This window comes from Telopea speciosissima, chromosome 5 (assembly GCF_018873765.1).
Source record: "Telopea speciosissima isolate NSW1024214 ecotype Mountain lineage chromosome 5, Tspe_v1, whole genome shotgun sequence".
Classification (NCBI taxonomy): Eukaryota; Viridiplantae; Streptophyta; class Magnoliopsida; order Proteales; family Proteaceae; genus Telopea; species Telopea speciosissima.
In genome coordinates, this window is record NC_057920.1 from 22,950,160 (window position 1) to 22,976,081 (window position 25,922).

General features: G+C 39.0%; 2 protein-coding genes across 3 annotated transcripts; one reads left to right on the forward strand and one right to left on the reverse strand.

Moving 5' to 3' along the window:
• On the forward strand, positions 1-25,826 carry LOC122661728 (cytoplasmic tRNA 2-thiolation protein 1). 2 transcript variants are annotated; one of them, XM_043857226.1, is made up of 11 exons: positions 1-164; positions 246-360; positions 959-1,101; positions 2,164-2,283; positions 2,839-2,951; positions 3,060-3,152; positions 3,380-3,420; positions 7,170-7,236; positions 7,391-7,502; positions 8,042-8,210; positions 25,815-25,826. In XM_043857226.1, exons 1-10 carry the CDS (start codon positions 63-65, stop codon positions 8,198-8,200), a joined length of 1,065 nt encoding a protein of 354 aa, XP_043713161.1. In that variant the 5' UTR covers positions 1-62; the 3' UTR covers positions 8,201-8,210; positions 25,815-25,826. The 2 variants fall into 2 exon arrangements, with proteins under 2 accessions (XP_043713161.1, XP_043713159.1); XM_043857224.1 differs by lacking the exon at positions 25,815-25,826 and having other exon boundaries at positions 8,042-8,320.
• LOC122661727 (signal recognition particle 43 kDa protein, chloroplastic) lies at positions 8,672-9,937 on the reverse strand. The gene has a single exon (XM_043857223.1). It carries the CDS (start codon positions 9,863-9,865, stop codon positions 8,714-8,716), a length of 1,152 nt encoding a protein of 383 aa, XP_043713158.1. The 5' UTR covers positions 9,866-9,937; the 3' UTR covers positions 8,672-8,713.
• Positions 25,827-25,922: the final 96 nt, after the last annotated feature.

Below are 25,922 nucleotides of genomic sequence, written 5' to 3' on the forward strand. Positions count from 1 at the left end.
AGCGTATTGTATTACTGTATTGGTGCCCGGGGTTTAATCGGGTAACTTCTCTCATTTTTCTCATGGATGAAGCCGAGTTGAAGTCGAAGAAGGGGCCTTTGAGGCTCTGCTCTATCTGCAACCAGAGGAAGCCCGCCCTCAAAAGACCTAAAACTCTGGAACAGGTTGGTCAGTAATCCTCTCTTTTTTTTCGTTTGATGACTCTTCTGCTAAATTTCTGAAGTTCATTCAATTCTCTGTTATAGATATGCAAGGAATGTTTCTATGCCGTCTTTGAGGAGGAGATCCACCAGGTTATTGTGGACAACCAACTTTTCAAGCCTGGAGAACGTATCGCCATCGGAGCTTCTGGTGGTAAAGGTGAATTCTTCACTCTCACTGATGCAATTCTCTAGTTCTGGGATTTTTTTTTCTCTTGAACATGACTGTTACTGTCACCTGACGACTATGGTTGAGAATGTAAAGTCATTCTTGGCGACAGAAGATTCTCTCTTTGTTTTTATTCCTTTTCCCCTTCTCTTTTTGGTTAAGGGAGACAGAAGATTGTTAACTCCTTTTCAGAAAACACTGGTACCTGTATTGTAGGAACATTTGAGTCTGTTGTTTGTTTTGCAGTGTTATTGTAGCTGAGTGTGAAATCCTGAATTAGGATTAGAGAGCTTTCTCTGTAACTATTACCTTTGGGGATTGTTTTATGTCAGTCTGTCTGAGTGCAACAAGTTTCCCTATTAATCCAACTGGGATGCATGCCCACTCTATTTTGTCGGTTTGCTATGGTTCAAAACATTTGATTTTCAATGATGCAGATGTTATTCAGTTTATCTGATCCTGTGCTGTTTTATTAGATGATGCATGTTCATCCTTATAGATATGCGGTAGATTGAATGCAAAGTTGTTATTTCATGTTCCTCAATACTTATAGGTTCCAACCCCCCCCCCCCCCAAAAAAAAAATGCAGATTCCACTGTCCTTGCTTATGTAATGTCAGAATTGAATCGTCGCCACAATTATGGACTGGATCTCTTCCTATTATCTGTTGATGAAGGGATTACAGGGTACAGGGACGACTCACTGGAGACTGTTAAAAGAAATGAAATTCAGGTGACTATTCAATTACCTCCTTCTTTTATAAGATTTTTTAAATTAATTGTTTTTGAGTATTATGAATTATTTAATGTAGGATTACCAAAACAACAAAATTTGTCATTAGTCCTTATTTAACAAAGCTCAATAAATTCGCTAGAGATGCTTATATATCAAGTTACACGGTAGACTAATAACAAAAGAAACAAGACATGTTTAAATTTGACCAATGCTAAAGAACTGTAGTCCAGATAGGAGAGAAACACTTTCTTTTCAACCACTTCAAAGGGCTGACCAAATGTCTTTCTTTTCAGTCATATCTAATGAAGCAAACATTTTGTAGGAAAAAAGTTATGTTTCTTTCCTGCCATAAACCCCAACAGATTTCTAATGGAAGCGTCCATGTTATATTTTTTGTAGTTTATTTCCGGGATCTACCATTTAGATTTCTCATTTGTGTTGTTTTGTTCTACTTCAACCTTTCCCCCTTTTCTAGTTTGTGTGCAGTAAATTTACCAGCCAACTCCTTACTTTGCCATGTCCAGACAACCAATTTGCATAAGTAATTAAATACACTTGGGCTATCTTTCCATCCCCCCCCCCCCCCCCCAAACACCATATTGGCATGAGTGAATGATTTCTTTCGGTTGTTTCTATTGAAAAGTATGGCAAATGGAATGCTAGAGTATCAGATATTTACTATTTTTTCCTGGAACATCACTTCTCACTTAAATTTTCTGTACATTAGTTTATCTCATTTCTATCCAAAAAAAAAAACATTACTTTATCTCATGACTTGCCAGGGTCTAGTTATATGGATTTCAAAAATGAGTTTCCACACAATTGTTTTCTAGTGCCTTTTATCAGATCTATCAATTTTTGGCTTGTAAATTTTCTTGCTCGTCATTCTACCAGAAAATTCCAATCCTGTGTCTGCTCATTTAATTTTCTTATTATATTACTCTTACATTAAAAAAAAAAAAAAAATTTGGAGGGGGAGGGGGGGAAGGTTTGTTGCTTTGGAATTTGGATAACACTGTATTTCAATGAAACTTATGCATGCGTTCATATTCTCTACAGTATGGCCTGCCACTGAAAGTTGTCTCATACAAGGATCTGTATGGATGGACGATGGACGAAATAGTGAAGATGATAGGCTTAAAAAACAATTGTACATTTTGTGGGGTCTTTCGCCGTCAGGTATGAGAACTAGTTTTATGTCTTCTAGTTGACACAGGTGGTTCTGTTGGTAGTATTGCCATATTTCTTTTCACTTCGATAGGAATTTTTGCAGTAATTAATATTAATATGTAATTCTGTATGAATAAAAAGTAGAATGATGAAATAAACCGACATTCTATGACCCTTCAGTATGGCAAACACAATGTTTGGAACCTATCATTTGACGGGTTTCCTCCATTTTTTTTTCTCTCTACACCATCAATAGTATCCTTGGGACATTTTGTTGGGAGCTGCAAAAGCTGTCTTAGGTGTAGTATGAACTCTCAGGAGAACTCTTTGCAGGTGGGTATGAAGAAAGAAGTTTTAGTCAAGTCTTATAAGAATTCTACAATTTTTTTTTTTTGGTGAATATGGAATTCTGCAATTTAATAGGAGTTTCTCCTTCAACCTAGTGTCTTGAATATTCTGCTTGAACTCTTCTATTTGTTCCCCTTAGAAAAACCTTCACTCAAGTTCAAAAGACCTAAATTTGTAAAAGAGTTTTTATTTGGTATTTTTTTCCGAATATCTTAGGCCCTTGATCGAGGTGCTGCACTGCTAAAAGTGGACAAGTTGGCTACTGGGCATAATGCAGATGATATTGCCGAAACCATTCTCTTAAACATTTTACGAGGTGATATTGCAAGGTAATGTTTGATCCCCAAGAATTTCTCTAGGTAATTTGTCAACAAAATACTTTCAGGTTTCTTATTCCTTTTTGTTTACTCAACTTACTAACATGATCTGCTTTGCAGATTGAGTAGATGCACTTCAATAACCACTGGTGAAGATGGACCGATCCCAAGATGCAAGCCTTTCAAGTATACCTATGAGAAGGAGATTGTTATATATCCTTCTAGTAGATATTATTAATGCTGAAGATCCTGCATTATACTTAAAACTTAACAAAGTCTTGTCCCAACTAAATGGAGTTGGCTACGTGAATCCTGTTTCGCCATTTCAACTCTATTCAATATGGGTTTAGTTAACCTAAATCATCCATATCAAGGTCTTTTGTAATATCTACATAAATTTCCTTCTCATGTGTTTTGCAATACCTTGACCAGATATTCACGTATGCATATTTCAAAAGGCTGGACTACTTCTCAACTGAATGTAATACTTTACTTCCCTATTTCCTTTTAAGTTATACTCAAGTTCTTAGATCTCTTTTACATAGTGACCTTCCTTGAATAGTTTGAACTTTTTGAATTGAACATGCTGCTTACAACTCGAGCTCAAATCCCTTCTCTCAGAACTTCTCACTTTCAGTGATCTTAGTTCTAAAACTGTATGTTTATGAGAGAGCTCTGCTAAAACAGTCCAACCATTTGAAAGTAGGACCATAGGACCTGATAACAGTAGGCTTAACAAGTGGTCCCAGCAACACAATAACAGAAAATCACTCAAACAGTGGGCTATCAAATGGACTTTTGGCACATAAAACTCTTAGAGATCGGAGACACAATACTAGGGTGTTAACCAATCACAGAAAATAGGACATCACTCGGTCAATACTGTCGGCAGCACTAAAAGTGGACTAAATCACAGAATTAGAAACTATGTCAGAATTACAAAGTTTGAACCAAACTAGTAACTCACTGATTGCACTCAATCCAGCCATTAGAACTGTCACAAACTACCAGTGTAGGGAGGGATATGGAATGTATTACAATTTCAAAACTTGGGCAGAAGCTGATGAACTGATATGGGGATCCAGGGGTTCGAAATCTGCTGCAGGAAAACTCCTATTAACAGAGCCGCAAGGTGTGGATTTGTATCTTCAATCAGAACTCGAAGGGAATTCAACAGTGCAGTCTTCTGATGTCCAGCAGCAATAATGGAATAGCAGAACAGCCTTCAACTCTTCTCAGAGCCTGGATATTTTGCAGAGCCGTAAAACAGAAACTAAGAAACTCGATGTAAGGAAGAGAAAGAAGAGAAGAAGGGGGATAGGATTGGGTCTCTCACTGTAACTGCCTCACCCAACACTGAATCTCTCAGCCATTCCAGCACAAAGATAGTTTTTTTTTTTCTTAAACTCAAATCTTGGGCTAGGCTGGCCTCTTCCCTTTATTTATAATACAAGTATGGATTACAAAAGATAAAGTGTTTGCTACCAGCTTACAACCAAAATAAAAACTTCCTATAAAATCTAGTTTCCATACATCATAATAGAAACTCCTCTTGTAGAGAACAAACGAAAATAGTAACAAGCCGAAACTAGACTACCTAAGATTCTATTACAATAAAATAAAATATACTTTCTAAAACTGAAAATATAAACTAAATTATGGCAGCATCTAATAAAGCACTCAAGCTGTCCATATGAACCCACAGCACTGTTCATATGAACAGTATCACGGAAAAGTAACTTGTGGTACTGTTCACTTGAATAGTAACCTTATCCAAATTTTATTTGTCATTTTCTTCTTTGTGCTTCAATGTGACCAAGTCACGGGTTTGAGTCTGGAAACAGCCTCTTTGCGAAAGCAGGGGTAAGGCTGCGTATGTTATGACCCTCCCCAGACCCCGCAGTGGCGGGAGCTCCTGCACTGGGTACACCCTTTTTTTTTTTTCTTCTTCATGCTTCGATCTACATCACAGACCTAGCATTCCAAAAGGATAGGATGTTCATGATGAAGCAATAGCTCTTTTAGGATTGATGAGATTAGATAACTCTGAAGGTCTATAGTTGTTACTACATCCAGCTTTCAGTTACAACTGAATATACTCAATCTGTCTGACCTTTTTGAAGTCCAGCAATCTGAGTGTATAGTTGAGCCAATAGTTGAGCCCTGGAGAATATTTTTCACCCAGTGCACAGGATATGTGGGAAATGCATTCCTAATTTCCTATTGCTTTTCCTAAAGTTTCCCCTACACCTAAGTGACATGGGTTCCCCGTTGCAGATTGAAAAGATGTGAGATTGTTGACAGCATCCAAAGCAGAATAGCATCACAATGGAGATCTCATCAAATAGGTTGCATTGGGAAAAGTGTGGTTGGTGCTGTGAGCACCTGTGAGGAAGCATACTTAGTTTTATTTTATGTTTTAATTGAACGGTTAATTGTGCATCAATTTATTGTCTAATTTAAGTGAGTGATCTACAGAGGTTCTATATCCTATTGCTACTAGGAATCTTCTTTTTTTAAGTTTAAGTTGTTTTGTCAAGACTCTATTTTGAGTCATTTGAGCCATTTAGTTCCTAATGAAGGGATAAGGTTAGGCCATTCCTTTTTAGTGTCTAAGTCTATTTTTGAGTCTTCTATATAAGTTTGTAAGGGAGGCCAACATTGTACACGAATTTGATTAATGAAAAGCTTTTGTTTGCTGCCATTCTTGCTCGCTCTGTTGAGTGAACCTTGTGAGTAATATCAAGGCTACCTTGTGGGTAATATCAAGGTGAAGGGATTGGTGGACTCCGATCGACTCCTTGCATCTTGTAGATCGGGAGGTCCTTCTTCTAGTTCTTCAAAGTTGCTACCATTGAAGATTTAATCTTTCAAGTAAGTAGTTTATTAATTCAGCATTTAACCTTCTTCTTCTAATCCTCTAACCTAAGCTCCATCTACTCCTATTATCATCCCTTCCATTAATCCATAGATCCATTAGAACCCTAAAACCCTAAATCCAATTCTGCCCTAAATTGCAGAATTTTGTAACTCATCCAAACCTAACTTCTTTATACCAAAATAACCCCTAGACCTGCCCATTAATACCCTATAAACCTCTTTCCTAAAATCTGCCCCTAAACCCTAGATCTTACAAACAGTCCATTTTCATAAGGCATCCTACCCAAAACCCTAGAATTCCAACCTCAACCAAATTTGATCCAACTTATACCATTAAACTCATAAAATTCTGCACATCATTACCAAATAAAACCCTAAGTCGAAACCCTAACCATAACCCTAATTTTGCCCTAATTAGCCTAAGCTGTCCCAATCGGCCAGCCTTGTTAAGAGATCCTATTACCCTGGTTCCTAGTGGGATTACTCCTACCTAGGACTACATTATGGAAAATCATGCAGAAATTTCATAGCTACATGCTCAGTAACCCACTCTGCTATGTCCTCTCTACGGTTCCTCTACTTCAACGTTCTTGTATTTGCCTTCTCTCTGTGACATTTGGTCAAACACTTGGGTTAATCTATTCCATCAGAAACATATACAAAAAAATGGTGCCCACATCTGAAGAACACATACTAAATGAAGGAATATGTGGTTGACCAGTTCCTCACCTGTCCTGTGCGTGAGGCAGTCATGAGGGAGAACTAGAGAAGGTTCACCATCTCCATTCTAGCGTATTGCAATTGTTAATCATTTTGTGAGCTGACTAATGACTCAATTCATTACTATCCACTGTCATTTCTTGACTCCACCAGGACCACATTTAAGTCTGTTGTTTTGTATCCGTTCATTTTAGTTTAAATATTATGTGATTCACAGTTGCTTCACTTTATAAAAGGAAGACTTATTAAAATTTCTTAGAACTTATTGTGTATGAAACGCACCACACACACACAATTGTTATGAATCCATCTCATTTTCATTTCATTTAAGTACTTTTGATCTTCAAAATCCTTAAGTTGATTTCGTCATTATTTTAAAGATATACATTTAAATATCTTAAATGGAATTAGTGTATAGTTGTGATGTTTCAGAGACACGGCTCCTGGATTTTCTAGAGATGAAGTGCTAGACTATAAATGTTTTTAGTGACTAGTTTGCCCACCCACCCCACACCCCCCTCCCCCTCCGCCCAAAAAAAAAAAAATCACCTATGCACATACATGTTGGACTCTACAAAGTTTTATTTGTATCATGCACAGACATTGAAATTGGACTCTGATGAACTGCAGGCATTTATTCCCCTAATGCTTACCGTGGGTTTGCTCGAGAATTTATCAAGGATTTGGAAAGAATAAGGTTGTTATCCTTTTAAACATCCCTGATCAGATATGAATTTGTATTATTGCTATCTAGATTGCGTTTTGTTTTATTTTTTATTTTTCTATCAGCCATTCCCAAATCTGTAATACAGTTCCTAGTGAACTTCTTATTGAATATTTTTCGAATGCAGACCGAGAGCTATACTCGATATTGTGAAATCGGGTGAAAATTTTAGGATTTCAACTTCAACTAAAATGCCAGAGCAGGGAACGTGTGAACGCTGTGGTTATATTTCCAGTCAGGTGAGCTATATTTCTCCTTGAGTGCATAGGTTGCTCATTTCATTCTTCATATTAAACAAATACTCTTTGCTTTTCTCTCAAAAACATTTTGAAGCAATTATCATAGTTTTATCATGCATTTTGTCCTCAAGGAAAAACTGAATTGGTAGAGATAATCTAGGAAGCTTTTATGCCTTATATCGTCCCTTTTGCCCCCAAAGAGAGAGAGAGAGAGAGAATTGCACCCTTGAAATGCTGTAACTACTTGCTGATATATAATGACGTAACATAATGCACTGTAGATGTGAAAAGGGTTGGCATATTCTTTAGGAATATTTCTGTAGTTCTCATTTTGTTTTTTTTTTTTGGGGGGGGGGTTGTCTTTGTGCCCCTTTCTATTGCAATCTACACAAATCCTTCTCCCAACCCTATGGTGTCGGTTGCACCCCCACAAAACCTGCTCACAATTGAAAAAAGTCTAGTTGCTCTTATACTTCTCTTGATCATTAGTAATGAAATGCAAATTCGTTCATCTGTGATTTCTGAATTTCAATTTGCAGAAGTGGTGTAAAGCATGTGTTTTGTTGGAGGGATTGAATCGAGGTTTGCCAAAGCTAGGAATTGGGCGTACCCGAGGGCTTAATAATGGCCATTTGGGAGTTGAACAAACAACAAAAATGAGCGTGCAGAGCAAACAATGTGGAACATTGGACTTCTAAGCTGTGTTTGGTATGCATTCTTGGAATAGATCCTGGGTCTAGAATGTATTATGAAACCCAGTTTTTCTCTATTTTCTTGCTTCATAATGCATTCCAAACCCAAAATTTATTCTGAGAATGCATGCCAAACACAACCCTAATGTTTGATGTATGTGATATAAGATCTGGATCATGCCCTTATTCTCAATTTATCATCCCAAAGGAGTGTCAATGGTGATCATTTATATTATTTTCTTCAGAGAAGGGAAATTTACACATTCCTCTCCCTCCGAAAATTTGTGGTTTACCTTGTATACATGTGTATTTTATTTTGTTTTGTTTTATAACAATGGTGTTTCTCGAGTTAAGGAAGCACAAATGATAACAAAAGTTTTTAGAGAATTGATATTGATGAATTTGTACTTTAGAATTCATCAGGCTATCATTTTATCAAATTTTATGATTCATTTCCAAAGAGAAGAAAGGTGAGAGACAAGTAAAAAGAAGAAAGAAGAATCGCGCAGGATCAGAGAATCAAGACCCAACAGCATCAGGCACCGTTACAGTCTCAACCCCTGGGCTTTGCTCAAACTCGTTGATCAACTCAGGATCAACGTTCTCTTCGGGCTCCCACGTAGGCTCTTCCATATCTATCCACTTCACTAGATACTCTCTCTTCCCATCCTCACTTTCTCTCTTCCCCACCACTCCTTCAGCCACGGCGTACTCTAGCCCAGCCTCGAAATCTCTAACCAGGTCCTCTGCAATACATTGTGCCATCACCCACTGGTTTTCCCCTCCGTCTTTCCACTTTACCAAATACTCCACGTTATCCCCTTTTCCTCTCTTCTCCAGTATCTCCTCCACCTCCGCGTACTCATATATTGCTGCCTCTATTACCTTTATCACCTTCTCCAGCCCTATTCTCCTCGCGAACTGTATAGGGTTTCCCTTGGGAGTCGCCTTCAGAACCTCCCTCGCCAGATCCAACGGCGTTCTCCCCCTCTCGTCCTCCACCTCAGGATCCGCGCCTAGCTCTAGCAGAGCCTGAGCTACACCGGGTTTAACATATCCCGCGGCCATGTGAAGGGCAGTAAGCCCACCGCTGTTTTCCCTGTGGTTTAGGTTCGCACCGGCCTGGGCTAGCAAGCGAACACAACCTTCCGAACCCAGACCCGCCACAAAGAGCAGCGCAGTTCGGCCGTCGGAGTCTACCGCGTCAATATCTCTTCCGTCACTTAGCTCTTCGATTTCACTGTTGGCAGCCAATAGTTGTCGAAGAGCGGATTCGTCTGCTTTCTTGGCGGCAATCCACCATGGGGTCTCGTACTCTGCCACGACGTCTCCGGCGATGTTGGCGGATGGAACCCATGACGGTGTGTGGCCGTCTTTCCATTCGATTAGGTACTCCATTCCCGTCCCACCTTCCATGGCTCTGCTCCCGATGATCTTGTTCACTTCACCGTAGTATTCTTCTTCTTTTTCTTCTTCTACGAGTCCCTCTCTTTCGGTTAATTGAGAGTAGTTCTGATTGCTGATGGCTGAGACTGTAAATTGGAATCGAGGGACACAGCGTAGACGGAGGGGTAGAAGGAAGATGGTTGGCTTTGTGAATTGAGAAAGAGGGGTGAGTTTTGAGGAAGGTTTGAGACGAGAGAGAGATGGATTTATGAGAAGTGCTTCCATGGTTGAGGAAGCGAAGTGATTGGTTGAACGTTGATTTGTCGTTGGAGGTGGATGGGGGAATGAGTTACGGGCATTTGAATCTCGACACTGTGTTATAGAGTCATGGGACTTGAGTGGGTAATCCGCAGCGGATTGAGGATAAGAAATCCCATCCTTGTGTTTTGATTTTCGCCTCTTTTCTCCTGACCAGCGGGGAATGTTTTATGGTTGAATGAATTCAAGTTGGGCTTTTCCGTCATTTTAGTGCTCTGTACTCTATGGATTGACCATCCAACGAGTCACGTGTAGAGTGATTTTGGTAAATCCAATTGAATAGTAATGATGCAATCTATAAATTTCATGGGAAAATTGTCCATATTGTTTTTTACCCCATTTTTTGTGATAATGTGATCCGACCCTTTTATTGGTTTTTTTATTTTTTTTATTTTTATTTTGGGGGGGGGGGGTGTTGGTTGGTAAATTACACATGAGGGGGGGTGTTGGTTGGTAAATTACACATGAGGTTTTGATTGGTTAAATTACACATGAGGAACTCAACGTTAGAGACACTATGTCTTAGGCTATGTTTGGATGTCAAGAAGAGAAAAAAAAACACCCTACAATTTTTGTATGGTTTTGTGGTTCTCAAAATCTCAGTGTGTTTGGTGGCACAGGAGTGATGGAAGATTCTTTGTTTGATTTTAAAAATTCACCATGTTAATGGTTATATCGGAAAAGGCTGGCACACCATCCAAGTAGTATAAGCTAGCGCCTAGAGTGTCTATCTGTCTATTCGTCCCTTTGAAATGACCTTTGCCGCTCCTCCATGCTATCTCATCCCACGCTTCCATTGGTGTCGTCCTCAAGTTTGTTGCTCACGAACAATCTATGGAATCCTCAACAAAATGGACGCCATTGTATTCTATTAACCAGTAAAGTCTTGTTTGTTTAGAGGGGTTTAAGGCGGTGCGAAAGTTGCTAAGGTATGCCCCCATGTGTTGGTGGGGTGACCAACCAAAGTGGAAAAATGAAAACCTGGAATCGGATTTCCTAACTTTCCCAATTCTATGTGTGTTTGTTTAATGGGGGTGGGAATGCTATAGAGAGAGAGAGAGAGAGAGAGAGAGAGAGAGAGATGCACAATGAGGGTGTGGATGGGCGATTCATTGGATTAAATGGTGCACAAGGGGTGGGTGTGCAGCTGGGTGAAAGGCAATTACAGGGTTGATTTAGGTGAGAAGAGATTGGAGTGGTGAAGGGCTTGTAGGGAGAAGGTGAGTTGCATGGGAGGGGGGGGGTTGCAGGGAGCTCATTGAACCGTACTTTTTTTTGTTTTTTTTGACAATAAAAACAAACTAAATATTACTGAGGAACTCAGAAATATACAATCCTTTTAGTCTGGGCATATCGAGTCAGATTGAGTGCTATGGCTATACAAAAAGAGTTTTCTTTTTTGTCAAAACATATATTCGGATAATGATTAGAAACATAAACTAAGTCTTTAATAAGTTTCCATGGCCACGGGGATGTGGTTGGAGATGGAAGAATTTCAGTGATCTTTTGATTTGAGCACCATATTTCTTTTATCTTCAACCCCATACTTGACACATGATCCAGGCCTGTGCGGATGCTAACCAAATCAGATTCCATAGATGTAGAAGCTGTAATATATCTTGCAGCCAAAAAAGTAAGCCTTTCCCTTATCAAAAAGATGTATGACCACCCTGTCACACTTAATCCAGGTATATAGTATCCTACACAGATTAAAACAGGAAAATCTAAATTTAGTAATGTAATACATGGGGGAATTGACTGAATATCCTCTTCAGTAAATATACATGATGGGATGAAAACTTTGGGTGGGTGGGGAGTTAAATGTAGATCAACTAACCAATTTAATTTAATTCATGACCCAAAGTGGGTTAGGTTTTGAGACCCAAAGATAACTTTGTTTTGAGCTGCCCAGATAAAATAGCAAGTGATGATAAAAACACTAAAGAACCAATCTAGAGATTGTTTATCTAACTTGCGGTTCAAGACAATTGTTAAACACAAATCTTTCAGATTAGAAAAGACCAGATATTCGGTTCTCAGCCCCAGAGGTCATGCCACCCAAATATGCTTAACCCAATCACAAGATATGAATAAGTGCTAGTATAATTCGACACAATTTCCACATAGAGCACAGGAAGAGTCGATCTGAATCCATTTTGAAAGAGAAGCCTTGATAGGGAGTCCTGCATTTAGAACACGCCAGAAGAAGATTTTAAATTTAGGATGAATCTTGAGGTTCCAAAAGAACTTCCACCAAGAAGTGGTAAAGAAATTATTGTTCCTAGAATTGGAAAACAACTCAAAAGCGGCCAGTTTAGTACTAAAACAGCCATTTTTGGCCTTAGTACACCACCAACTATCATCAGTATTTGACAGATTAATCAATTGAACACGAGAAGAGCTATTAGAAGGCAAACAATTTCGTAACAACACAGGATTCCAACCAGAGTGCAGTCTAAACCAGTCAATTAAGCAAGTTCGATTCTCAGCAGTCAAGGGATTGAGAGAGAGGGTAGCGAGGTTACCTGGGATGGAAGGAATCCATCTGTTTGTCTAGAAAAAAGTAGACTTACCACAAGCCTACTTCTGATACTCATACTCACCCTTTTATCTCCATACCTATTTTGTAAAACCATTTCTCAACCCACCCCCCCAAGCCCGACCCCCAGTTACCTATGGATTGGTAAATGTGAGAGACTGTGACTTTCAATATGACCCTCATGAAGAGAGAGGGAGCTCTAGTTTCTCCTTCATTATGAAGAACGCCTGGACTGATTGAAGACCGCCTCTCCATTGAAGAACGAAAGTGAAGGCTGCGAGTTTTAGTGGCAAAACTGTGAGCAAAAGGAGAAGCCTTGAAGAGAAGTTATGAAGAAATGAAGATGGCGATGGTAGGATTTAGTTATACACACCACCAGCCATGGAAGAAACCGAAGAAGAAATAGAGAGAGAAAGACAGAGAGGGAGCTACAAGAACAGCAAAGGCAAGTGATGTGGGTTGCAGGGCAGTAGCAGTGGTGATGCGAGTACGCCATGGGGAGGAAGGAAGAAGAGACCTACGGCCAAAGGGAGGAAAGAAGAAGACTGTTGCAACTTTCCCCTTCATTTGATTTTCAAAATTCACCTCGTTAATGGTGATATGGGTAAAGGTTGTCACACCACCTACGTACCATAAGCTAACGCCCGGTGTGTCCATCTATCTTATATCTATTTGCTCCTTTGAAATGATCCCTACCCTTCCTCTATGATATCTCATCCAACGCCTCCATTGGTACCACCCACTAACTTACCGTTCATGGACAACGTGCCTATCCCTCTCCTGTTTGACATATTATGTTTGGCATACTTTTTTCCATATTTCAAATTTTGTCTATGTCACCACCTTCAAAATTCCTCCCATCACCACCTTTTATTTGTTCCACATTATTTTTCTGCCACAGAGGTCAGATTTAGTTGTCAGCAATGTCTAGTGTTGGTTCCATAGACGAGAGTTCATGTATGACATAGACACCAAGACTATGGTGATGCAGACCACTACTAAGTTTCTACAGCTTTGAACTGCACTGAGGAACTTAGAGGCTTACTCTTCCATTTTTATTTTATTTTTGGATAGATCAATTATCTTTAGAATCCTCTACAAAATGGACGTCAGTATATTCCACAGACTAGTAAGGTCCTATTTGTTTAGAGAGGTTTATGGGGTGGGAGTGTTGCTAAGGTGGGACCCATGTATTGGTAAGGTGACTAACAGGGGTGGAAGAGTAAAAGCCCAGAATGGGATTTCCTAACTTTCCCAATTTTATGTGCATTTGCTTAATGGGGTAGGAATGCTCTGGAGAAGTGTGGGTGGGTGGGTGTAAGAGAGAGAATCCTTAAGGCAATGCACAGTGAGGGAATGGATGGGTGATTCATTGGGTTAAATGGTGCACAAGGGGTGGTGTGCGGCTGGGTGAAAAGCAATTCCAAGGTTGATTTGGGTTAGAGGCGATTGAATTGGTGAAGAGCTTGCAGGGAGAAGGTGAGTTTTAGGGGAGGGAGTGCAGGGTCTGATTGAATCCTACTTCTAAATCTTACCCTTTTACCCCAATACCTCTTCTACAAAAAACCATTTCTCAACCCTACTTCCACACCAAGCCCGACCCCTAGTTCCATTTTGAATCTCACCTTCGGTCTTTCAGTCGGCAAAACCCTCCTCTCCTTTTCCTTCAAATCATTCCCCTTCTCACAACCACACCCCTTGACATCAACAACTCGATTAGTCTCGTGATCATTCTCCTTGTTATTGCCTTTGCCACCCTTTTCCACTTCTCTTTGACCCTAACTTTACCACTCTTGTACGTACTTGGTGTCAGGAAGAAACCCACTTCCCTCTTTGATTGAACCGGTGAGGACTCGATCGAACACAAGCAATGGCAATATTCCAAATAACAAATATAGAGAATCACAATAACCATAATTACACACAAGATTTTTACATGAAAAACTCCTCTAATACGAAGGATAAAAACCACAAGACCTATCTCGGAGTCCATCCAAATCTTCACTATAAAATTTTAGGTATAAAACCTAAATCCAACAAGGTACAAAACCTATTCTCAACACTTTGATAGGGGAAACAACCCCACATCCAATAGCAATAGAAACCACAAGAAGAAATGAAGATAAAGTAGCAAAATCTACTACAACAAGAGAGAGATGGTGAAGATCTCACCAAAAAACATGGTCTGAAACAGATCTAGATCTGTAGACATGGAGAGTTCAAACAATGATCTTAACTGTCCAGAATGAAGAGCCTTAAGTCATGAACCTGCTTTCCAAATTTCATCTCAATCGGACTACGGACGACCTCAGATCGCCGGCTTGATCGTAACTGTGCAAAACACCTTAAACCTATGAAAAATCTAGGTTTTCTTCTCTTCTTCTTTTTTTTTTTTTTTTTTTTTTTGTTTCTGTCCACCACAGCTTCTTTTTCACATCTTTGCTTTTGATTAAAGAGACTAGGGTAAAGGGGAAGCAACCATGGTAATTTACCAAGTTGCCCCCACAACTTGAAATACCCCAAATAGGCAGGACAGGCCTGTAGGCCCAACAAATCCCCCTCCAGCCCAATAAGGGAGATGACCACAACAATTCCTCAAAAGGAATCCATGCTGGCCAGCTGCCGACATAACTCAAGCTTCTCTCTTGGAAGTGCCTTTGTCATCATATCTGAACCATTATCATCGGTGTGAACTTTCTCGAGTACTAATCCTTTAGACTCTAAAATGTCTAGTATCCAATAATACCTCACATCGATATGTTTTGACCTCACATGAAAAGTTGAGTTCTTCACGAGGTGTATAGCACTTTGGTTATCACAAAGTAACACATACTTTTCTTGAGTGAGACCAAGTTCTTGAGTAAACTCTTTCACCCAAAGTAACTCGTTGCATGCTTCAATGGCTGCGATGAATTCAGCCTTTGTGGTGGATAGAGCAAAACGTTTATGTAGTCTTGACTGCCAAGCCACAGCTCCCCCTGTGAATATGATCAAATAATCTGAAGTAGATTTCCTAGTATCAGTATCCCCTGCCATGTCTGAATCAGTGTACCCAACGAGCATCGGTTTCTCACTTCCAAATGAAAGTCTCAAACTAGAACTGCCTTTGAGATACCTTAATATCCACTTCACTGCATTCCAATGCTCTCTTCCGAGATTTGACATAAAACGACTAACTACCCACGACAGATGCATAAGAAACTCTTTCTATGTCTTCCATCTCTTTATCACTAGATGGACATTATTTGCTACTAAGCTTAAAGTGTGTGGCAAGAGGAGTGCTCACAACTTTAGCTTTAACCATTTTAAACCTTTCAAGTACTTTCTCAATGTACTTCTCTTGAAACAACCATAACTTCTTGGCCTTTCTATCACGACTGATTCTCATACCAAGAATTTGCTTAGTCGGCCCAAGTTTTTCATAGTAATGACTTGCTCAAATCTTGCTTTAACTTCTCAATCCTCAAAGTATTCTTACCAACTATAAGCATGTCATCTACATAAAGCAACAAAATGATGTAGTCATCTTCTGAGAACTTTTTCACAAACACACAATGGTCAGAAGTAATCTTCTTATAGATGTGCTCCCCTATAAAAGATTCAAACTTGTTATACCACTGTCTTGGTGCTTGCTTTAAGCCATACAAACTCTTCTTTAACAAACATAGTTTTCTTTACCTTTCACTTTGAAACCCACTGGCTGCTCCATGTAAATTTCTTCTTCTAAGTCACCGTGAAGGAAAGCAGTCTTTACATCCATTTACTTAATCTCAAAATCAAGACTAGCTACCAATCCCAAAATAACTCGGATTGAAGACATCTTGACAACTGGCGAGAAGATCTCATCAAAATCAATCCCCTTTTTTTGACTGAAACCCTTGACGACTAATCTAACTTTGTATCGAGGACGTGAAGTATTCTCATCTTGCTTCAACTTGTAAATCCATCAATTCTTCAAAGCTCTCTTGCCCTTAGGTAATGCCACTAACTCAAAGGTATGGTTATTATGCAAAGATTTCATCTCATCTTGCATTGCATCAATCCATTCATTCTTGTATCCATCCTCCATTACCTCTTCAAAACTTTCGGGCTCACCCCCATTAGTCAATAGCACATACTCATCAACAGAGTATCTAGTAGAAGGATGTCAGTCTCTGGTAGACCTCCTCAAAGTAGTAGCTGGTGGAACTGTAGGTGTAATCTGTGGAACATCAGAAATATCATCTGCTTGAGCATCACTATCATCTACACCATGTTGGTCATCTTGATTGAAATCCTGAATCTGATCCTGTACATCATGCTGAATATTATCCCCAATCTGATCAAGCAATTGTCCTTGCAAATCGGTAGATGGGATCGGATCAACATCAATCAATATATTTGTATCACAGGATATTGTCTTCTCTGCCTTTTCAATATCCATTATGGTATGGTCCTTAATAATACAACATCTCGGCCCCTCACAATTTTCTTCTCAACTAGATCATAAAGTCATAGCCGAACTCATCAGAACCATACCCAAGAAAGATGTATTCTCGCATCTTGACATCCAACTTGGACCTCTCATCTTTAGGAACATTAACAAAGGCTTTGCACCCAAACACTCTCAAGTGATCATAGGAAACATCTTTATCAAACCAAACTCTATCTGGTACATCACCATACAAAGCAACAATAGGAGATAAATTAATAACATGTACCACTGTACTCAATGCCTCACCCCAAAAGGATTTTGGCAATTTTGCATCTGAAAGCAAACATCTAACTCTTTCAATCAATATTTTGTTCATCCTTTCTGCTATGCCATTCAACTGAGGTGTCTTAGGAGGTGTCTTTTGATGTCGAATATCCTACTGTCTGCAGTGCTCATCAAATGACTCACAATATTCACCACCATTGTCTGTTCGGATGCATTTCAACTTCTTCCCTGTCTATCTTTCAATTTAAGCTTGAAACTACTTGAATACATCCAACACTTGGTCTTTTGTCTTCAAGGCAGAATAAACCCAAAGTTTCATTGAATGGACATCAACGAATGTCACAAAGTATGATGCACCACCAAGTGTTCTTAGTTTGATTGGACCACAAACATCTGAATGTAACAATTCCAACAAATCAGATTTTCTAGAAGGGGGGTGACTCTTGAATGAAACTCTTCTGTGTTTCCCTGCCAAGCAATGTACCTAGTTTTGCACTCTTCACTCCAAAGAGTAAATCCATCTTGGTCAATAAGTTCATTCTTTTCTCACTCATGTGACTAAATCTTTTGTGCCATAACTCAGTCGCATTTTCATCTTTCACAACATTACAAGTATCTTTGAAAATCTTGGCTTGCAACAAATACAAAGAAGACTCATTCTTTCCACTAGCCACAACTAATCAGCCTTTGGTGAGTTTTCACTGTCCATTGTCAAATGTATTGCAAAACCCTTCATCATCGAGTTTCCCAGTCAAGATCAAATTCAAATGAATATTTGGTACATGTCTAACATCACTGAGAGTCAGTTGTATGCCATTGTTGGTCTCCAAGCACACATCTCCCACACCTACAAGTTTGACCAAGCCATCATTGTCCATCTTCAATGTACTGAAATCTCCTGGGGCATAGGAGGTGAAGAATTCTTTCTTTGAAGTGATATGAAGGGAAGCTCCATTATCAATAACTCAACTTGTCTCATTGCATGCAAAATTTACATTATCATCATAACACAAAATGACAAGTTTCTCAGAGGCGGTGGCAATTCGATCATCATTTTTCTGATCATTCCTCTCATTGTTATCACTATTATTTTTCTTCTTTCTTTTCAGCTAAAAATAATTTTTCTTAATGTGTCCCATCTTACCACAATGAAGACACTCAGTATTTTTATGTCATGATGTCCTTGATTTGCTTCGGCTTTTATTTCTATCTCTCAGACCTCTACTTTGACTTTTTCCTTTGCGTTCAGTAACCAAAACTTTTGAGTTTGATGAAAAACCCTGAGATTTCTTTCTCATCTCCTCATTCAAAATACCACTCTTAGAAAAATCTATGGTGACAATACCATCAGTAGCTGAGTTACTCAACGACATCCGAAAAGTCTCCCAAGTGTCCGGTAGGGTACCAAGCAACCAAAGTCCTTGTACCTCATCTTCAAATTTAATGTTCATGGCAGAAAGTTGATATCACTCCTTGAAACTCATTCAAGTGATCAGACAAAGATTGACCATCCCTATATTTCAAACTCATCAACTGCTTTATCAAATACATTTTGTTGTTACCGATTTTCCTCGCATACAACGATTCAAGCTTGCTCCAAAGGCTTCTGGCATGTGTTTCTTTGCTGACGTGATTCAAAATATTAACATCCACAAATTGTCGAATGAACCCGCACACTACTTTATGCTCAAGTGCCCAGTCAATATCGATCATGCTATCGGGCTTTGTATCTCCAAACACTGGTAGATGCCAACGCTTCACATATAAAAGGTCTTTCATTTTACCCTCCCAAATGTGATAATTCTTTCCATTCAAACTAACAATTCTATTCAAACTCAGTTCCATTATTCAATCAAAGTGAATATGAACCTGGCTCTGATACCAGTCTGTCAGGAAGAAACCCACTTCCCTCTCTGATTGAACCTATTAGGAATCGATTGAACACAAGCAATGGTAATATTCCAAATAACAAATATAGAGAATCACAACAACCAGAATTACACACAAGATTTTTGCATGGAAAACTCCTCCAATACGAAAGATAAAAACCACGGGACCTATCTCGGAGTCCATCCAAATCTTCATTATAAAATTTTAGGTACAAAACCTATTTTCAACACTTTGAAAGGGGAAACAACCCCACATCCGACAACAATAGAAACCATAAGAAGAAGTGAAGATAATGTAGCAAAATCTACTACAACAAGAGAGAGATGGTGAAGTTCTCACCCAAAAACATGATCTGAAACAGATCCAGATCTGCAAACATGGAGAGTTCGAACAACAATCTTAACCGTCCAGAATGAAGAGCCTAAAGTCACGAACCTGCTGTCCAAATTTCAGCTCAATCGGAACACAGACAACCTCAGATCATCGGTTTGATCGTAATTGTGTAGAACACCTTAAACCTACCAAAAGTCTAGGTTTTCTTCTCTTTTTTTTTTTTTTTTGTTTCTGTCCACCGTAGCTTCTTTTTCACATCTTTGCTTTTGATTAAAGAGACTAGGGTAAAGGGGAAGCAACCATGGTAATTTACCAAGTTGCCCCCATAACTTAAAAAATCCCAAATGGGCTGGATAGGCCCGTAGGCCTAACAAATACCTCTCCTTAACGACTAGCTTTTGAAAATGAGACCCAAGTTCCTAACAAGTGGTATCAAAGCTATAGCGTGGAAATTCCCATTTGGCTGAGGGTTCTCGGGTTTGATCTCAGGCTCCACGTTAGCTCCCGCGTGGAGGGGAAGACCGGGATCTCAGACTCCACGCGTTTGCCAACCGTATGGAGGGGGGATTGTTGGGATATCCACGCATAAGGCAAAGAAAAAGAATAGTCCTACATCGAATATGAAAGAGGATGTGGGTGGGTTAATAGGTACTTGGCACCCTCTCCTTAATGGCTAGCTTTTGAAGATGAGACCCAAGTTCCTAACACTTGGATCGGGAAGCATCAGTAACCGTGGTGGAAATGTGAGATAACACCCTGTTTTGATCATAACCCTCTCCGGGTTCACTCAAACATTGTGAACTATGTGATCTTTTCCCAGCATTGAAGCGAGGAATCCACTTTGCAAGGGGATCTCATCGACCCAAGTCACGAAACTCATGACATCCGTTATAATTGGAAAATCTAAGAGGGAATGGTTAATGTCTGAAGCGCCATGAAAGCCTTGCACTAAGCTCATATCTTCGATCGTGTAAATCACATTAAAGAGATTGCATTTGGATCTACCTCAAGAGTTGGCGTTTGATGAAGTGGATTTTGCTAGGGCTTCTAGGTACCTGGTTGCGATATTTGAGAGAGCTTCGAGGGCTATGTGTTGAGAGCCGATGAAGAACGAAAGTGAAAGCTGCAAGTGTTAGTGGCAAAACTGTGAGTAGAAGGAGAAGTTTTGAAGAGAAGTTATGAAGAAATGAAGATGGCAATTGTATGGTTTATTTGTACACACCACCAACCATGGAAGAAACCGATGAAGAAATAGAGAGAGAAAGACAAAGAGAGGGAGCTACGAGGGCATCAGTGGCAAGGGATGTGGGTTGTAGTGCAGTAGCAACAGTGAAGCGAGTTTGCAAATGGGATGACGGAAGAAGAGACCTACGGCCAAGGGAAGGAGGGAAGAAGACCTTGCAACTTCCCTTGGTAATTCGTCAGAGTCCCACCGAATCTGCAAGACTTTGTGAGGGGATGGACTGGGAGAAATCATATGCCACCTTAGTCGATAGTAAAGTATGACAACAGTTTAGTTGTCTACTCAAAGTTTCACCTCATAACAAGCGATCCAAAAATACCATGATTTTGAGAAAAAAAAATTGACGACTTCCCCATTCCAACAATCCCACCCCATCAAAACTCCTATAAACAAACGAGGCCAGAGAGTGCACAAAAATATGCAATTGAAGGCACATTCTATGTCTTCAACTCCATCCTTTAAAAAACCATAAATTTGGAAATTTCTACACCCTTCCTCAATGACCATCATGAAAATATATAAATGGTTTTGATATAATCTAGAAGTGATGTAATGTTTCAAAATAAATGCTTTTAAAATTTCCCCCTTTATTTTGTAAAGTTTGGTTGTCCCAAAGACTTGAACTCAGCAATAATTCTTTTAGTCCCACTTTGGAAATGTGAAAGAGTTAAGACTTACTTATATGTTATTTGGGAACTGCAAAGGTAGGGTTCCTTATGGAAAAGACTCTCTCTCCTCCCTTGTGTCCGAAAGGTCCAGAGTTTTTTCAGGACACATCAAACCAAGTGTAGACATTGAATTTTGTCAAACAAAACCACTGATAGTGTTAATAAATACCAAAATTGCTCTCAGAATTTTCTCAGTAAAAAATGACTATTTTGCCCCTGGGCTGACTTGGGTGATCAAACCGTATTAGAATGTGCTAAAACTTTTATAAAATCTCTATTTAATCATTTTAATGCTAAAAATCTAAAATTTGGTGTAAATACAATATTGTTTGGCCATTGTTTCATAGTTCCTCCTTACTAGTGCAACCAGGTTGGTGTGAACTGGTCTTCGAAGATAAAACAGCCCTTATAGGCCCACTAGTCCAAGTGCACTTGCTGACTAAGCCCCCATCAGGATACATTGGAATTGTGCTCAATTTCAAAAACGAAAAACCTAAAAATAGAGATGGAGGAATTCATTTAAAAAAAAAAAGAAATTAGAGAGAGAGAGAGAGAGAATCCGAAAATGGGATGGAATGTGAAATCTAGGCTCTCCTATATATAGAAATGAAGGTGTCTTTTCCAGGCAACCATTTGAAGGGATATATACCTATGGACTTCAACGAAGGGATCCAGATCCTCTATTGCCGAGCTGCCCGGCAGGACCGTGCTGCCCAGACACGGTGCTGCGCGTAAAGACCGCCTTACCCCTATTCGGGCAAGGCGTTTGGGCAGGGGTAAGGCGGACATTGCGCGTGGCACCGTGTCTAGGCAGCACGGTCCTGCCAGGCAGCTCGGCAGTAGAGGATCCAAATTGTCAACGAAGAGGATTTTATTTTATGAAATTTCAAAAGAAATATTTCAAATCTGTGCCTTTGAGCTCTCCCGCGCATGTGGTCATGTTTGTACCCTTTCATATGGACATGTCTTTACACAAAAACATGTCTATTAGAAAGAAACCCATCCATTACTGGTGAAAAAGATGCCCAAGCAGCTCAAGCTCATGACAAAAACATATATCTAAGTACAAGGAAAGCCCAACCCATATACCCCCACCCTGCTTGGCTCAACTTGGGCATATGTTTGAAAAAGCATCCTAAACCCCTTTCGACACATGAGTGAAGAGAGAGTCTCTCCTCTAAGGGTTATAACCTTATAGAATTACATTTTATATATATACCTCTCCTCTTACCTATCCTCATGCAATGTAGTACTAAAGTTCTCAAAGCAAAACACCCATGTGGAAAATAAATAAATAAAAAATGCACAAAAGACAAAATAAAATGCACTTTTAAAACATGATTTTTGAAACTTTTCAACAACACTGTTAGTCTAGTCTAAAAAGATTGTTTTATCTTGGAGATTAATTCGCAAGGAACCTGAATTGCAGTAAGAGGCGTTTACAACCTTAAGGAAAGTGACGTACTATTTGACACGACTATTTAGGAACCGAACCAGTAAAATTGGTAGACTCCCCTTCTATACATGGATTTCGATAATTCAATATAGATTTGTTTTTAGAATCTCATTTGGTGATTTACTTATACTACATGAAGCCATCTCTACCCATGAAGGAGTCAGCAGGCATCCAACCTACAACATGTTGATCATCGATCCATTGATCTCCAGATATTAAGGCCTTTGTATCATATCTATATTTCAAGAATGGGCTTTCTACTGCAACCTTTCCACAACCTTTTCTATGAGTATCTCTGAAGCTTACTTACATTGGCTCACCAGCTCATCAATTGTGGAAAGCCGTCATCTCCAAGTGGTAATCAAGAAGGATCTAGAATCTTTTTTTCTTACTTTCTCTCCTAATTTTATTCTTCATTTCAATTTTATTTGTGCTAATGTAAATTACATTTTAAGAATGATTCCTTCTTCGTATTGCCGTTTTTCTACCATGTTCCATACATGGGCTTTATGGTTGAAGTTTCTCACACCGCCAGCTTAAAACCCAAATTGCATGCCACTACCTATATTACTGTTAAATATCCTAAATATCCTCTACCCCCCTTAAAAGGCCAAAACTGCACAAGGACATCTTTGGTAAGGGTGTCAAACGGGATGCTTCTAGGTAATTGGGACGGTTTCATATCGGTTTCGGTTCCAAAGTGGTCAATCTTAGAACTGTCGCATTCACTGAACAGTCTCAAAATTAGGATCTGGTCCTGTTTAATAATGGGACGATCTGGTTCTGATTTCTTAATGGTTCTAAGCAATCAAAGTCTTGAACAATCAATATGTACATAATTCCTAGTATACAAATAAAATTCCCAAGCATAAAATAATCAAGGGAAAAAGATCAATTCTTAAGAATACAAACACTCAACTGAGCCCAAAATAATTGATAACTCTTAGTTTTTCTTTATAATTACAATATATTTCTTATGGAAGAGGGTTTGTTACACAGAGAGTGTGCAATTTCATACTTGGAAGAGGGGCATTATAGGAAAATATTAAAATAGGGGGGAATATGAGACATTTTACAAGGGTATGATATGGTAATTTGAGTCTTATGAGGGGGGTCAGCATACAATTTTGAAATAAAGCCGGCGTTGTGCAAATCTTTTACCCAATTCTTACATAAGTTATAACTATTAAGTATTAACTAATCCTAAATAAGCAATTTAGACATGTTAAACAAGTTCTAGCAGTTTCGGGTCTAGCCGGTTCCTTATTGGGCTTTCGGTTCTGGACCCGTTGGAAAACCCATCCCGTACCATTTAATAATCGGTTCCAAAATCAACTCCCAAAACCATCCCATTTAGTAAGGATAATTTCTGGGTTTTACTAGGACGATTCTGATTCCAGACCCAAATTGACACCCTAAGGTTGAGGGAACCCTCCTCCGATCCCCCCCCCCCCCGTATACAAAATACTTTTTTTAGGGAGAAAGAATGCGAACGGGCGCCACAACACAACGTGTACCTGCACCCAGGCACAACTGCTTGCAAAATTACTAGCACACCTCTTGGAAAGGCGGAAAAGATCAAAGGTGCACCATCATTTTGCGCGGGGTTATGCCTAGGCACAGGTACACACCGGTTAGCATTCCTTTTCTCTCTTTTTTATTATTTTGAGGCAAAACCTTATATAAAATACTTTGTAGCTTGAACCCTTTTGGAAATTAAAAGCAATCAATTATTCATAGTTTTTTTTTTTTTTTTTTTTTTTTTTTGTGAAAAGAAAATTTATTGATGAAAGCATCATTATTGATTGCATGGGTCTCTCTAACAAATTTGAACAAATTAGCTTCACATATACGTTGAGAGAACGCAATTTCACAGCTGATGCGTTGGCTTTTGGAGGCGTTCTTTCTTCTGGTTATTTATTTTGGGAATCCCCTCCCTCCTTTTTGTTGTGTTTTCTAATGTTCAATCGTTTAACCATAGCTTTTTCTTTTTTCTTTTTTTTATATGAAAACAAAATTTATTGATGAAGCATCATTACTGATTGCATTGATCTTGCTAAAACTCCCTCCTTTTTGTTGTGTTTTCTAATGTTCAATCGTTTAACCATAGGTTTTTTCTTTTTTCTTTTTTTTTTGTGAAAACAAAATTGATTGATGAAGCATCATTACTGATTGCATTGATCTTGCTGACAGATTTCAACAAATTAACTTCACACATACGCTAAGAGAAAGCAATTTCACGGCTGATGCGTTGGCTTCTAAAGGTGTTCTTTGTTCTGGTTTTTCATTTTGGGAATCCCCTCCCTCCTTTTTGTGTTTTTTTTTTTTTTGATGAGAAGAAAGAACCCTCCCTCCTTTTTGTTATGTTTTCTAATATTTGATCAGTTAACCATAGCATCTTTCCCAATTAAGCCTACTCTATTAGTATATAGTATATAGTATATAGTATATAGTATATAGATAGATGAGCATGATTGTTTGGACTTGGCAATTTCTTATGAGAACTGAGATTTTCTCTGTGCCTTTTATTTAAGTTCTCGACGTAGATTTGACTGTTTCGATTTTTTATTTTTTATTTGGTGAAGTCACGCCTTCCAATTCCCAACTACCTCAATGCACTCAGAGAAGTGAACAGTGAGCACTCCCCGCAAGTTGGCAGCCTGATGTGTGGATCACCAAACTTACCTCTTAAAACCATATGGGACCCCTAATTCATTAACCACCGTCTATTCTGGTGTTTGTTTTGATCAGACAGTACTTTGTAAATGAAATATTAATTACAAGGCAGATTGATGGTTCGTGCCGTCTCCTCATTCATTAATCATTATTGACTCTCACATTCTTTTTTTGATCCCCAAAAAAAAAACTCTCACATTCTTTCTTTTCTTTGCTTTCCTTCTTTGCTAGAAGGAAAGAAAATGTTAATTGGTCGCATGTGGTGCCCAACCCGCACCAAATATAACACAGAATGAGCATCACACCCTAGAAATTTCCTTTCAATATATATGGTTTCGTTTACCATTCCCTCCCTTGTTGAAGGAAGGAAAGGTAAAAGAAAACACCAAAGATAGATACACCATAAGATTAGCATATTCTTTTAAAATCTTGATTGTATCTTAAACGATACATGCATTCGAAAAAAAGTCAAATGTTCTCTATGTCAGAGGCAAGGTTTTAGTAATCGGTATCTGCATCG